General features: G+C 42.7%; 1 protein-coding gene across 1 annotated transcript in view; it reads right to left on the bottom strand.

Annotated features, from left to right (window-relative positions):
• plxnd1 (plexin D1) overlaps positions 1-13,172 on the bottom strand; it is a 162,427-nt gene that overhangs the window by 114,921 nt on the left and 34,334 nt on the right. The window contains exons 5-9 of the mRNA XM_073072614.1: positions 11,927-12,059; positions 10,807-10,987; positions 10,017-10,125; positions 8,193-8,301; positions 6,961-7,071 (exon numbers count right to left, since the gene is read on the bottom strand). Of these exons, the coding sequence (XP_072928715.1) occupies positions 6,961-7,071; positions 8,193-8,301; positions 10,017-10,125; positions 10,807-10,987; positions 11,927-12,059 (643 nt within the window). The remainder of the gene's footprint in view (positions 1-6,960; positions 7,072-8,192; positions 8,302-10,016; positions 10,126-10,806; positions 10,988-11,926; positions 12,060-13,172) is intronic.

The following is a 13,172-nucleotide window of genomic DNA, read 5'->3' on the forward strand; positions in this document are numbered from 1 at the left end:
GAAGGTGGAATCTCATGTGGATAGGGTGGTGAAGAAAGCTTTTGGTATGCTGGCCATAAATCAGAGCATTGAGTATAGGAGTTGGGATGTAATGTTAAAATTGTACAAGGCATTGGTAAGGCCAAATTTGGAGTATTGTGTACAGTTCTGGTCACCAAATTATAGGAAAGATGTCAACAAAATAGAGATACAGAGAAGATTTACTAGAATGTTACTTGGGTTTCAGCACCTAAGTTACAGGGAAAGATTGAACAAGTTATGTCTTTATTCTTTGGAGTGTAGAAGGTTGAGGGGGGACTTGATAGAGGTATTTAAAATTATGAGGGGGATAGATAGAGTTGACGTGGATAGGCTTTTTCCATTAAGAGTAGGGGAAATTCAAACAAGAGGACATGAGTTGAGAGTTAGGGGGCAAAAGTTTAAGGGTAACACAAGGGGGAACTTCTTCACTCAGAGAGTGGTAGCTGTGTGGAAAGAGCTTCCAGTAGAAGCGGCATAGGCAGGTTTGGTATTGTCATTTAAAGTAAAATTGGTTAGGTATATGGACAGGAAAGGAAGGGAGGGTTATGGGCTGAGTGCGGGTCAATGGGACTAGGTGAGAGTAAGTGTTCAGCACGGACTAGAAGGGCCGAGATGGCCTGTTTCCGTGCTGTAATTGTTATAAGGTTATATATTTAGAGCAGTAGCAATGCCAGGGAGGATAGTGGAATGCTCCTCTTTCAGGGTGTAGGTAGGTAGGGAGACCTCCAATGTCCCTGATGACTATACTTGCAAAAAGTACATGCAGCAGCACCTTCTAAAAGTTCATCCAGTTGCATCTGTTTGGGGATGACCTAGCAGAGGAAACCCACAGCAGTCAGGTCTCTGGCACTGAGCCTGGCTCTGTGGCTAAGAAGGTAAAAGGGAGAAGAGGCAAATTGTGTTGATAGGGGATTCATTGGTTAGGGAAACAAAAAGTTTCTAGATTTGCAGGGGGATGGGAACCAGAGTGCCAGCGTAGATAGTGGAGTGGGGCTGAAAATAAATGATGTTAAAGTTTCATGCAAAGTCACAAATAGAAGGGTTGAGTGAAAGGTTGTAATAATCTTCTGAGGTGTGTCTATTTCAATGCGAGGAGTATTGTTGGGAAGGCTGAAGAGCTGAGGGTGTGGATTGACACGTGGAATTATGACATTGTAGCCATTAGTGAAACTTGGCTACAGAAGGGGAAGGACCGGCAGCTTAATGTTCCAGGGTACTGATGTTTCAGACGTGACAGAGGCAGAGGGATGAAGGGTGGGGGGGTGGCATTGCTAGTCAGGGAAAATGTTATAGCAGTGCTCAGGCAGGAAAGATCAGAGGGCTTGTCTATTGAAGCCATATCGGTGGAGTGCAGAAACAGGAAAGATATGACCACATTAATGGGGTTGTATTATAGACCACCCAATAGTCAGTGAGAATTGGTTGAGCAAATCTGCAGAGAGATAGCAGACAACTGCAGGAAACCAAATTGTGATAGTAGGGGATTTTAATTTTCCACATATTGATTGGGACTCCCATACTGTTAAAGGTCTAGATGGGTTAGAGTTTGTAAGATGTGTTCATGAAAGTTTTCTAAATCAATATATAGAGGTACCGATTAGAGAGGATGCAATATTAGTTCTCATATTAGGAAACGAGTTAGGACAAGTGATGGAAGTGTGTGTAGGGGAACACTTTGGTTCCAGTGATCACAACACCATTAGTTTCAACTTGATCATGGATAAAGATAGATCCGGTCCTCAGGTTGAAATTCTAAACTGGAAAAAGGCAAAATTTAAAGAAATGAGAAGGGATCTAAAAAGCATGGATTGGGACAGGTTGTTCTCTGGCAAGGATGTCGTTGGTAAGTGGGAGGCCTTCAAAGGAGAAATTTTGAGAGTGCAGAGTTTGTATGTTCCTGTCAGGATTAAAGGCAAAGTGAATAAGAATAAGGAACCTTGGTTCTCTAGAGATATTGGAACTCTGACAAAGAAGAGAGAGATGTATGACATGTATAGGAAGCTGGGAGCAAATAAGGTACTTGAGGAATATAAAAAGTGCAAAAAAATACTTAAGAAAGAAATCAGGCGGGCTAAAAGAAGACATGAGGTAGCTTTGGCAGTCAAGGTGAAAGATAATCCAAAGAGCTTCTACAGGTATATTAAGAGCAAAATTAAGGGATAGTAGGGGATAAAGTTGGTCCTCTTGAAGATCAGAGTGGTCGGCTATGTATGGAACCAAAAGAAATGGGGGGAGATCTTAAATGGGTTTTTTGCATCTGAATTTACTAAGGAAACTGGCATGGAGTCAATGGAAATAAGGCAAACAGGTAGTGAGGTCATGTAACCTATACAGATTGAAGAGGAGGAGGTGCTTGCTATCTTGAGGCAAAGCAGAGTAGATAAATCTCCAGGACCTGACAGGGTATTCCCTCGGACCCTGAAGGAGACTAGTGTTGAAATTGCTTGGGCCCTGGCAGATATACTTAAAATGTCGGTATCTTCGGGTGAGGTGCCGGAGGATTGGAGGATAGCTCATGTTGTTCTGTTGTTTAAGGAAAGCTCTAAGAATAAGCCAGGAAATTATAGGCGGGTGAGTCTGACATCAGTAGTAGGAAAGTATTAAAAGGTATTCCAAGAGACTGGATATATGAATATTTGAATAAACAGAGACTAATTGGGGTTAGTCAATATGGCTTTGTGTGTGGTAGGTAATGCCTAACCATTCTTATAGAGTTTTGCAAGGAAGTTACCGGGAAAGTTAATGAAGACAAAGCAGTGCTTGGTGTTTACATGGACATTAGCAATGCCTTTGACAAGCTTCTGCATGGGAGGTTGGTCACTAAGTTTCAGTCACCTTGTATTTAAGATGAGGTAGTAAACTGAATTAGATATTAGCTTCACAGGAGAAGCCAGAGAGTGGTAGTAGATGTTTGCCTCCCTGACTAAAGGGCTGTGACTAGTGGAGTGCCGCATGGATCAATGCTGGGCCCATTGTTGTTTGTCATCTATATCAACAATCTGGATGAAAATGTGGTAAACTGAATCAGCAAAGACTGGGGGTGCAGTGGACTATCAAAACTTGCAGCGAGTTCTGGACCAGCTGGAAAAATGGGCTGATAATGGCAGATGGAATTTAATGCAAACAAGTTTAAAGTGTTGCACTTGGAGAGGACCAACCAGGGTATCAATTGCATGATAAGTGGTAGGGCACTGAGGAGTGCGGTAGAACAGACGGTTCTGGGAATGCACAACTGTAGTTCCTCGAAAGTAGTTTCAGACTTAGATAGGGTGAAATAGTAAGTTTTTAGCAAAGTATTGAGTACTGGAGTTGGGGCGTTACGCTGAAATTGTATAAGACGTCAGTGAGGCTTAATCTGGAATATTGTGTGCAGTTTTGGTCACCTACGTACAGGAAAAATGTAAATAAGATTGAAAGAGTTCAGAGAAAATTTACAAGGATGTTGCTGGGACTTGAGGACCTGAGTTTATAGGGAAAGTTGATCCTAGAACATAGAAGATTGAGGGGAGATTTGATAGAGGTATACAAAATTATGAGGAATACAGACAGGGTAAATGCAAGCAGGCTTTTTCCATTGAGGTTGGGTGAGACTACAACTAGAGGTCTTAGGTTAAGGGTGAAGGAGAAACGCTTAAGGGAAAGATGAGGGGGAACTTCTTCACTCAGATGGTGGTGTGAGTGTGGAACGAACTGCCAGTGCAAGTGGTGATGTGGATTGAATTTCAACATTTAAGAGGAATTTTGCTAAGAGGTATGGAGGGCTATGGGTTAGGTGCAGGTCGATGGATCTAGGCATATTAATAGCTTGGCATGGACTAGATGGGCCATGTTTCTGTGCTGTCACGTCTTATGAGGATACTTTGAGTGAGCTAGAACCTTTCTCTAGAGCGAAAGAGGATAAGAGTTGACTTGATAGAGGTGTACCAAATAATAAGAGGCAGAGTTCGAGTGGTTAGCCAGAGACCTTTTTCCCAGGGCAGAAATCGCCAATATGAGGGAGTATAACTTTAATGTGATTCAAGTATAGTGGGGGATGTCAGAGGTAAGTTGTTGTTTTTTTTTAAGTACAGAGAGTGATGGATCCATGAAACACCTTACCAGGGGTGGTTGTAGAGGCAGATACATTAGGACATTTAAGAAACTCTTGAAAGAAAAACAGAGGGCTATGTGGGAGGGAAAGGTTAAGACCTACAAGTATCTGGGAGTGCAGTTAGACGAGAAGCTAGACTGGACTGCCAACACAGATGCCTTGTGCAGGAAGGCACAGAGTCGACTGTACTTCCTTAGAAGGTTGGCGTCATTCAATGTTTGTAGTGAGATGCTGAAGATGTTCTATAGGTCAGTTGTGGAGAGCGCCCTCTTCTTTGTGGTGGCGTGTTGGGGAGGCAGCATTAAGAAGAGGGACGCCTCACATCTTAATAAGCTGGTAAGGAAGGCGGGCTCTGTCGTGGGCACAGAACTGGAGAGTATGACATCGGTAGCAGAGCGAAGGGCGCTGAGTAGGCTACGGTCAATCATGGAAAACCCTGAACATTCTCTGCATAGCACCATCCAGAGACAGAGAAGCAGCTTCAGCGGCAGGTTGCTATCGATGCAATGCTCCTCAGACAGGATGAAGAGATCATTACTCCCCAATGCCATTCGGCTTTACAATTCAACCGCCAGGGGTAAGATATGTTAAAGTGCCGGGGTTTAGGACTGAGCTTAAGTTACCATTCAATGTATTTTATTTTAAGTATTTTATTTTATGTATGTATTTTAAGTATTGTATGTAATTAGTTTTGCTACAATAAGTGTATGGGACATTGGAAAAAATGTTGAATTTCCCCATGGGGATGAATAAAGTATCTATCTATCGATCTCAGAGTAGGTCCTAAGGTTAGCACATCATGGGCTGAAGGGCTTGTGCAATGCTGTAAATTTCTATGTTCAATGTTCTAACCCCTGGCCTGGACTCATTGATCCACCAGCCTTGGTCTAGATCCTCAAAGCCACCATCATTGACTGGAGCCCGAGCTCCATCACAATCCTTTCCTCTGTACCCTGAACTCCAGCCTCCCTGTTTGCAGGTCCTCACCAGTACCTGGTGCCCTGGCTTTGTGATGTGGAAGGGAGTCTACTGGTACTGGTGTGACCTTTCACTTACTACTCTTCCTCAAATGGTGCTAGAACTGCAGATTTGGGAGTTTTTGGTGGCATTGCTGTGATGAACTCTGTGAGCATTTTGTACGGAATACACATTGCAAACTAGTTATGTTTCTGGACTAACATCCATAGGGCTGCATGACAGAAGCTTGACATGAGTTTAATGAAGGAATGGCAGTGGATATTGTCTACATGGAATTCAGATAGGCCTTTGACATTCAGGACGAGGTAGTAAATTGGATTAGACATTGACTTTGTCGGAAATGGTAGTAGACGACTGCTTCTCTGACTGGAAGCCTGTGACTAGTGGCGTGCTGCAAAGATCAGTGCTGGTAGATGACTGTTGTTTGTCATCTATATCAATGATTTGGATAATGTGGTAAATTTGCAGATGAGACCAAGACTGGAGCAGAGTGGTCAGCAAGGAAGACTATCAAAACTTGCAGTGGGATTTGGACCAGCTGGAAAAAGTGGGCTGAAAAGTGGCAGGTGGAATGTAAAGAGCAAACACGAGGAAATCTGCAGACGCTGGAAATTCAAACAACAACACACACAAAAGGCTGGTGGAACACAGCAGGCCAGGCAGCATCTATTTATAAGGAGAAGCACTGTCAACATTTCGGGCCGAGACCCTTCATCAGGACTAACTGAAAGGAAAGATAGATAGTAAGAGATTTGAAAGTAGTGGGGGGAGGGAGAAATGCGAAATGATAGGAGAAGACCGGAGGGGGTGGGATGAAGCTAAGAGCTGGAAAGGTGATTGGTGAAATTGATACCAAGCTGGAGAAGGGAAAGGATCATGGGACGGGAGGCCTTGGGAGAAAGAAAGGGGGGGAAGCACCAGAGAGAGATGGAGAACAGGCAAACAACTAAATATGTCAGGGATGGGGTAAGAAGGGGAGGAGGGGCATTAACGGAAGTTAGAGAAGTCAAAGTTCATGCCATCAGTTTGGAGGCTACCCAGCCGGTATATAAGGTGTTGTTCCTCCAACCTGAATTTGGATTATTTATAAGGAGAAGATGCTGCCTGGCCTGCTGTGTTCCACCAGCATTTAGGTGGAATGTAATGCAGACAGGTGTGAGGTGCTGCACTTTGAGAGGGGTGGGTCAAACCAGGGTAGGTCTGACATAGTGAGCAGTAGGGCAATGAGGTAGAACAGAGGGATCTGGTAATACAGATCCATAATTCCTTGGAAGTGGCATCACAGGTAGATAAGATCATAAAGAAAACTTTTGGCACATTGGCCTTCATAAATAGAAGTATCGGGTACAGGAGTTGGGATGTAATGTTGAAGTTAGCAGGAAAGCACTAAAGGAGAGGAAGGGAATGAGCAAGGCTAGGAAGATTGGATCAGGACGCAATACACTGCTTCATCAGTTGATCAGGAAAGTGTCACTGAAGGAGCACATGGAAAAGAATGGCCAGCCTTTATCACCCCCACAGCACATTAGTGCAGAGAGCAGCCTGGGTGCACCTTTTCATTTTGCAGGAAACTAGGCTAATTGAAAGCCAAACAGGCTGTTACCATCTGCACTTGTGTCAGCTTCGAACACTAAATTCCATGATCTGTACTGTCGCAGTGCAGAGGTTTAGGTGGGATGGGGAGTAGCTAGTTGAAGCTATAACAAGCAGCTTGGATTCAATGACATCTCTTGTAGGATTACCCAACAAATTACCCATAATTCGGCTGATCATCATCAGATGCCCCATCAGGTTCAATGCCCAGAACCTGGCCTTTATCCTGAACATTTTATGCTGATTGTGTGAAAGATGAAAATCTTGCAGTTACTTACCTGGAGCAATGCACTGTTACTTATAGAGACAGGAAAGTTTTGGATACTCCCAGTGGGAACTGGCTGGACCTGAACAGGCAATATCTGGGGGCACCATGTGAAATTCTGCAACTGAAAGAGGCAGAAGATTAAAACAAGCACACAGTGAACTATCCATACTGAGCACCTCCACATCTCAGTCCCAGGCTGTGCTGGTAATCCCCATATTCAGCAGATGTTCTCACCCTTGACCCCAGATATTCAAACCTCCCACTCCTGTTCATTATCCAATGGCAGGAATTAGAAAGAAACCAGCTATTTTAACAGGGTAAGTATAAGTCTGCTCATTCCCCAAATCTGTTTCCTGTTCACAGAGTACCATTGATCTAATTTATTTATTATCTCATCATTTTCCCATATCATTCGATTTCTTTGGAGTGTAAAAGTCCATTGATCTTGGTCTTAAATATGCTCAATACTTCAACTCAGTATTCCCAAGTTTAACAACACAGGGAAGTTCGATTTTTCCTCAAACACAGGCTGACTCTTAGCCAGAGAGTGCCCTCCCAAATCTCAATGCTCCCGCCAATGGGACAGTACCCCAACAAATATACTCGGAGTCCCACTGAGAAACTTATGCATTTCATTGAGTTTGACTCTCATTCTTCCACACTCATGTGAGCACTGACCTGCTGTACTCAAAGAGCAGCTCATTCATCCCAGAATTTGCTAGTGAATTTACTCCACTGGTAGTTGCAACCTCACCAATGTGTTATACACCCCAGTTCTGCTTCTCATCCATTCATCCATCTTCAATCAATACATGTTTCTCGGACACAAAGGACAGGGTTCTATTCCTCATTCCACCGTTTTCCCACACTGCTGTATAAGCAAGTACTCTGTTCAATGGGACTGCATTATCCTTACTCTCCCACCTCACTAGTCAAAAGACCACAAATCATCTGGTTCTTACCTTAGTTAGTCCAACAGGCACAGGCTGTCGGCCACAGTTGGACTGACAGCCACAGGCTGCAAATTAAAGCCAGATTGACAGACAGAGGTAATAAATTACAGCTGAACTGAAAGGGGATAGGCTGAAATCACAGCTGGTTTAACAGGAACAGACTATAAAGCATACCATAACTGGATTGACGGGCACACTGAAAATAATTTCTGCATCTGAAATGGAACCAGCTAAGTTTGGGGGAGCAGATTTGCCCTTCACTGAATTGTATCATGGAATGCTCCCTTACCTTAGGTACTCCACCTGTGATATTGCTACACATGGCTGTTGGTGAGACACATCTGTGCTCAGGGACACACCAGTGACAGGACCAATTGCTCTGCAGGCAACTTCCACATCTGAAAAACCAGGAACACACTCATAAAGCAGAGAAATAACAGGTCACATCCTCACGGGGAATATAAAACAGACAGATTCCCAGTCATGTATTCAAATTGAATTAACCAGGAGAATTGATTGTGTAGAAAAATCACATTAGCCCCTTACACTATCTGACTGCAATTAAAGTTTACACACACACACACACACACTCACACTCCTTACACATCTCGTCCAAATTTGACCTGTGTTCAGTGAATGAAGATAACTTTAATCCTGGCTCAAAAATTGGAAATGATTCAATTTTGCTCTGGGTTTAGTCATTGAAGGATTCTCATTTTCTCTGTGGATCATCAATATTCTCTGGGAATCAGTGATCGGGGTATTCTCACTCTCTTTGGGAATCAATGATTGGAGGATTCTCACTCACTCCAGCAGATGCAGGAAACCCAGAGTAATATACACAAAATGCTGGAGGAACTCAGCAGGTCAAGCAGCATGTATGAATAGATCAACATTTCAGGCTAAGACCGTTCACTAATACGAAAGAAGCCATTAAGCTAGAAAGAGTGCAGTGGAGATTTACAAGGACTGAGAGGGGTTGATGTACAGAGGGATCTGAGGTACAAGTTCATAGCTTCCTGAAAGTGGCAATATGTACAAAAAGTGATGGTGGGAAAAATGAGTTTGGACATTTGGCAAATTTCTACAGGTGTACTCTAAAGAGCATCCTGAGTGGTTGTATCACCACCTGATACAGAGGATCCAATGTATAGAGGGCTGCAGAGGATTGTAGACTCTGCCAGCTCCATCATGGGCACAAGCCTCTCCATTATTGAGGACATCTTCAAAAGATGGTGCCTCAGGATGGTGGCATCCATCATTAAGGACCCTCGCTATCAGGGACATATTTTTTAATTATAACATAGTAATGTTTTATGTCTTGCACTATATTGCTGAACAAAACAACAAATTTAATGACATATGTCAGTGATAGTTAAACTGATGCTGATTCAGCTTGCTCTCTTTGATCAGGTCAGTAAGTATAGAATTTTGCAAGTCATATTGAAGCTCTGTAAGACTTGCAAGGCCATATTTGGAGTATTGTTTGCAACTCTAATTTCTGCATTATAGAACGGATGTGGAAACTCTGGAGAGAGTGCACAAGAGGTTCATTCGGATGTGTTTGGAACTGGAGAGTATCCAATGTATTGGACAAAATTGAACTGCTTTATCTGGACACCAGAGGCTGAACAGAGACCTGATAGAATTACAGAAAATTATGAGGGACATAGATTGGGTGATAGAATCTTTTTCCCCAAGTGGAAATGTGAAATGCTAGAGGGCACGTGTTTTAGATGAGTGGGGTAAGTTTAAGGAGATTAACTAGGCATGTGTTTTTTTATATTTACAGAACTTGCTCCCAAGGGTAGTGGCTGATGTAGTTACAATAGCAATCTTTGAAAGACATCTATACAGACACATAAACATGCAGGGAATGGAGGGAAATAGATCTTGTGCTGGCAGATAGAAGTGAGTTTAATTTGGTGTCATGGTTGGAGCAAACATGGTGGGCCAAAGGGCCTGCTTCAGTGTTCACCCTGCAGTCAATGTTTGGGAACTCCCCCTTTCCCCGGGCTAAATGATGGAGACTGTTCACGCTTCAAAAGATTCTACTTTTTCCTGAGATTCAGAACACGAGCAGAAGCAAGAATGAAAACAATGGGTTACTTACGCTGTGTTTGCATGAACCTTTCCCGTTCTGTCACATTCATAGAAGGTCAAATTCCCAGTCACAATTGATCGATTCCCCACCTTGACTGCAACTGTTACAATGGCATGATCTAAGTATTAAACAAGTAGATTTAGTTAGGGCAGTGTTCCATATCAATCTTTAAAAGACAGTTTTAACCTGGACACAGTGTGATCTCAGTATTAATAGCTATGTTATTAAGGTCTCTATCTGAATTCAAAGTAAACAAGGCTGATGTACAATTTTAATGTCAATAACCAGGTGAAAGTTCTTAAACAATTATCAGGCACAGAACTTGCAGTCACTTGGACAAGCGTGGATGTATTTAAGAAATCAGACATAGATTTATTAAAGGCAAAGCTTCTCAAACAAACTTCGCTGCAGAAGTTTTTGATGAAGGGGCTAACTACTCTCTGACCTTTGGGCTGGGCTCAGGATTGCTGGGGCAGGCACTGGTAGGGTGGTGGGCAGATATAAAACGAAAAAGAACAGTGCATAAACTGAGCGATTGAAGGGCAGTGAATCACGATAACTGGCTGTGGTGCTGAATGAAATGGCAGTGAGAGCCTGAACAAGGCTGCAGGCAAGCCAAGAAACACTGAAGGAGCAGCAGAATAAATTTTTAAAATACAACTCAGCTTCAGACTGGTGTCTGTGTAAAATAAGGAGTATATCTCTCCTGCATTTCTGTTGGTCACCATCAGCTCTGTGTTGTTCATTCATCAACAAGAAGGGGCAGGCTCCCACAGAGTCAGCTGGTCTGTCTGCATACCTTGGTCCAACAGGAATGCTGGGTATTTGTTCTTCTGCAGGAATGGACAGTACACTATCTGTGATGAGTGTGACTCATTTTTAATTATGGTGACTGGTGTCTTCTCCACATTAATATAAACACAGTAAACATCCCTGCCCATCAGCTGTGGCACATGTCCATTGATGGTGATTTCAATGTCCTGTAACAAAATAAAGACAGCTTTCAACAAAATGGACCACTCAAAAACAACTAGCATTAATTTCATATTTTTTACATCAGGAACCTAATGAGAACTTAACGCACAAAACTTCATTTGGAGCAAAGGCTGAGATATGAGGGTTTGGTTCATTACTCTCATTAATTCTCTTATGGTTATTATGGATTGATGGAGTATGCCCACAAGAAAATGAATCTCAGTGTTGTACATGGTGACACATAAGTACTTCAAACTTGAACTTTGATTAAAGCTGAACATTTCATGGACTTTATTACAAAAGGGAAAAGGAAAGAAGAAAATTTCAAAGTTTTGGCAAAAAGTTGAAGACACATTCACCAATTGTGGAACAAAGGAAATCAAAAATTTATGGAAACCACAAATGAAAGATCTATATTTCTTGCAGGATGCTCTGCCTGAGAAGGATACACAGACAGAGAGTCAAAGAGACATAGAACACTACAGCACAGAAAGAGGCCCTTTGGCCCAGTTAGTCCATGTTGAACCATTATTCTGCCTAGTTCCATCAACTTGTATCCTACACCTGCTTGGGAATGTGCACCAGACAGGGGGTGGTTGGTGGTGATGGAAGAGCAGACCAGGCAGTTAAGATGGTCATGATCAGCTAAAACAGAAGGGGAGTGCAATACGTATTCTAACACCATGTTTGGATTAGAAGACACAATGTTGCTGGAGCAGGAGTGCTTGCTTTGAGGTGCAGGGCGAACACAATAGGGCGAGTTCAGATACAAATGCAGTATTGCAGTATCAATATCTCTTTACCACTGACCACATTCACTACTTCTTTACACTTGTTGGTGCCCACCAAGGTCTCACATAAATCTATCCTTTAAACATAATGAGAGGATATTCAGCCACTGACATTAGGAGTCAGAACAACTAGCTCTGGGGATGGTACAGTACCTTTTGGACAACACTGCTGACGTCGATTTTCGATGGGGTGATTGTCATGTTTGGGCACTCAGATATTCCAGAGTTGAGGCTAATCCAGAAAGAACGCTTATTGGAATTGGCACAGCCCTGTTGTAGAGAGCAACTAGGAAGGAAAAAGACGTCATGTGGATCATACACAGGCAGCTCGAAGACTAGACACAGTACAGACTGAGACATGTGCAAACTACTTGAAGACTATACATAGCACATTGAGTTGCACACAAGATACTGAAACACTATATGCAGCAGACTGCATATAAACACCAGTGAGATTAAGACATAAACAGGCAGCTCAAATGCTACATACCAAATTGAGAAAAACACAAACCACTAAAATACAATATACAACACAAACAACTTAAAAACTATACACAGCACAGTTTAAGACATACACAACTTTTGAAATGAGTTCCTTCTTTATGAACTGAGTATTTTCCCCACTCCCCCACCAGACTGAACTAAGCTCTTTAAAATAGCTCATCTGTTTCCTGAACTTCCTCTTCTATCCTTTTTCTCCCTGGACAGTGCAAGAACAGAGGGCCCCTGCTCCTCATCTTCCAACCCACCAGACTCTACATTCAGTGGATCATCTTTCAAAATTTCCTTTCAGCTCCAACAAGATTCTAGCACAGATCACATATTACCCACCCCTTCCATTTCAGATCATGGCCATTTTAACTCCCTGGTCTGCTTTTCCATCTTCACCAACCATCCCCTTTAGACTATAAGACATAGCAGCAGTATTAGGCCAGTCAGCCCATTGAGTGTGCTCCGCCATTTCATCATGGCTGATCTCAAATCCCACTCAACCCCGTACATCTGCCTTCTTGCTATATCCTTCGAGGCCCTGACCAATCAATTCAATCAATTTCAAAATGAATGATCAATTTCCACTTTAAATATACCCACGGACTTAGCCTCCACAGCAGTCTGTGGCAGAGCATTCCACAGATTCACTCACTCCTCTTTGTCTAAAAAAATTCCTCACCTTTCTTCTAAAAGGTTGACCTACAATTTTGAGGCCTTGACCTCTGGTTTTGGATACTCCCACCACAGGAAACATCCTCTCCACGTCCACCTTATCTAGTTCTTTCAACATTTGGTAGGTTTCAAACGCAGTACTGCAGTATCAACATTACCTCTTTACCACTGACCACATTCAGTACTTCTCCCGCATTCTTCTAAATTCTAGTGAGTACAGGCTCAAAGCTGCCAA

This window comes from Hemitrygon akajei, chromosome 19, assembly GCF_048418815.1.
Source record: "Hemitrygon akajei chromosome 19, sHemAka1.3, whole genome shotgun sequence".
Classification (NCBI taxonomy): Eukaryota; Metazoa; Chordata; class Chondrichthyes; order Myliobatiformes; family Dasyatidae; genus Hemitrygon; species Hemitrygon akajei.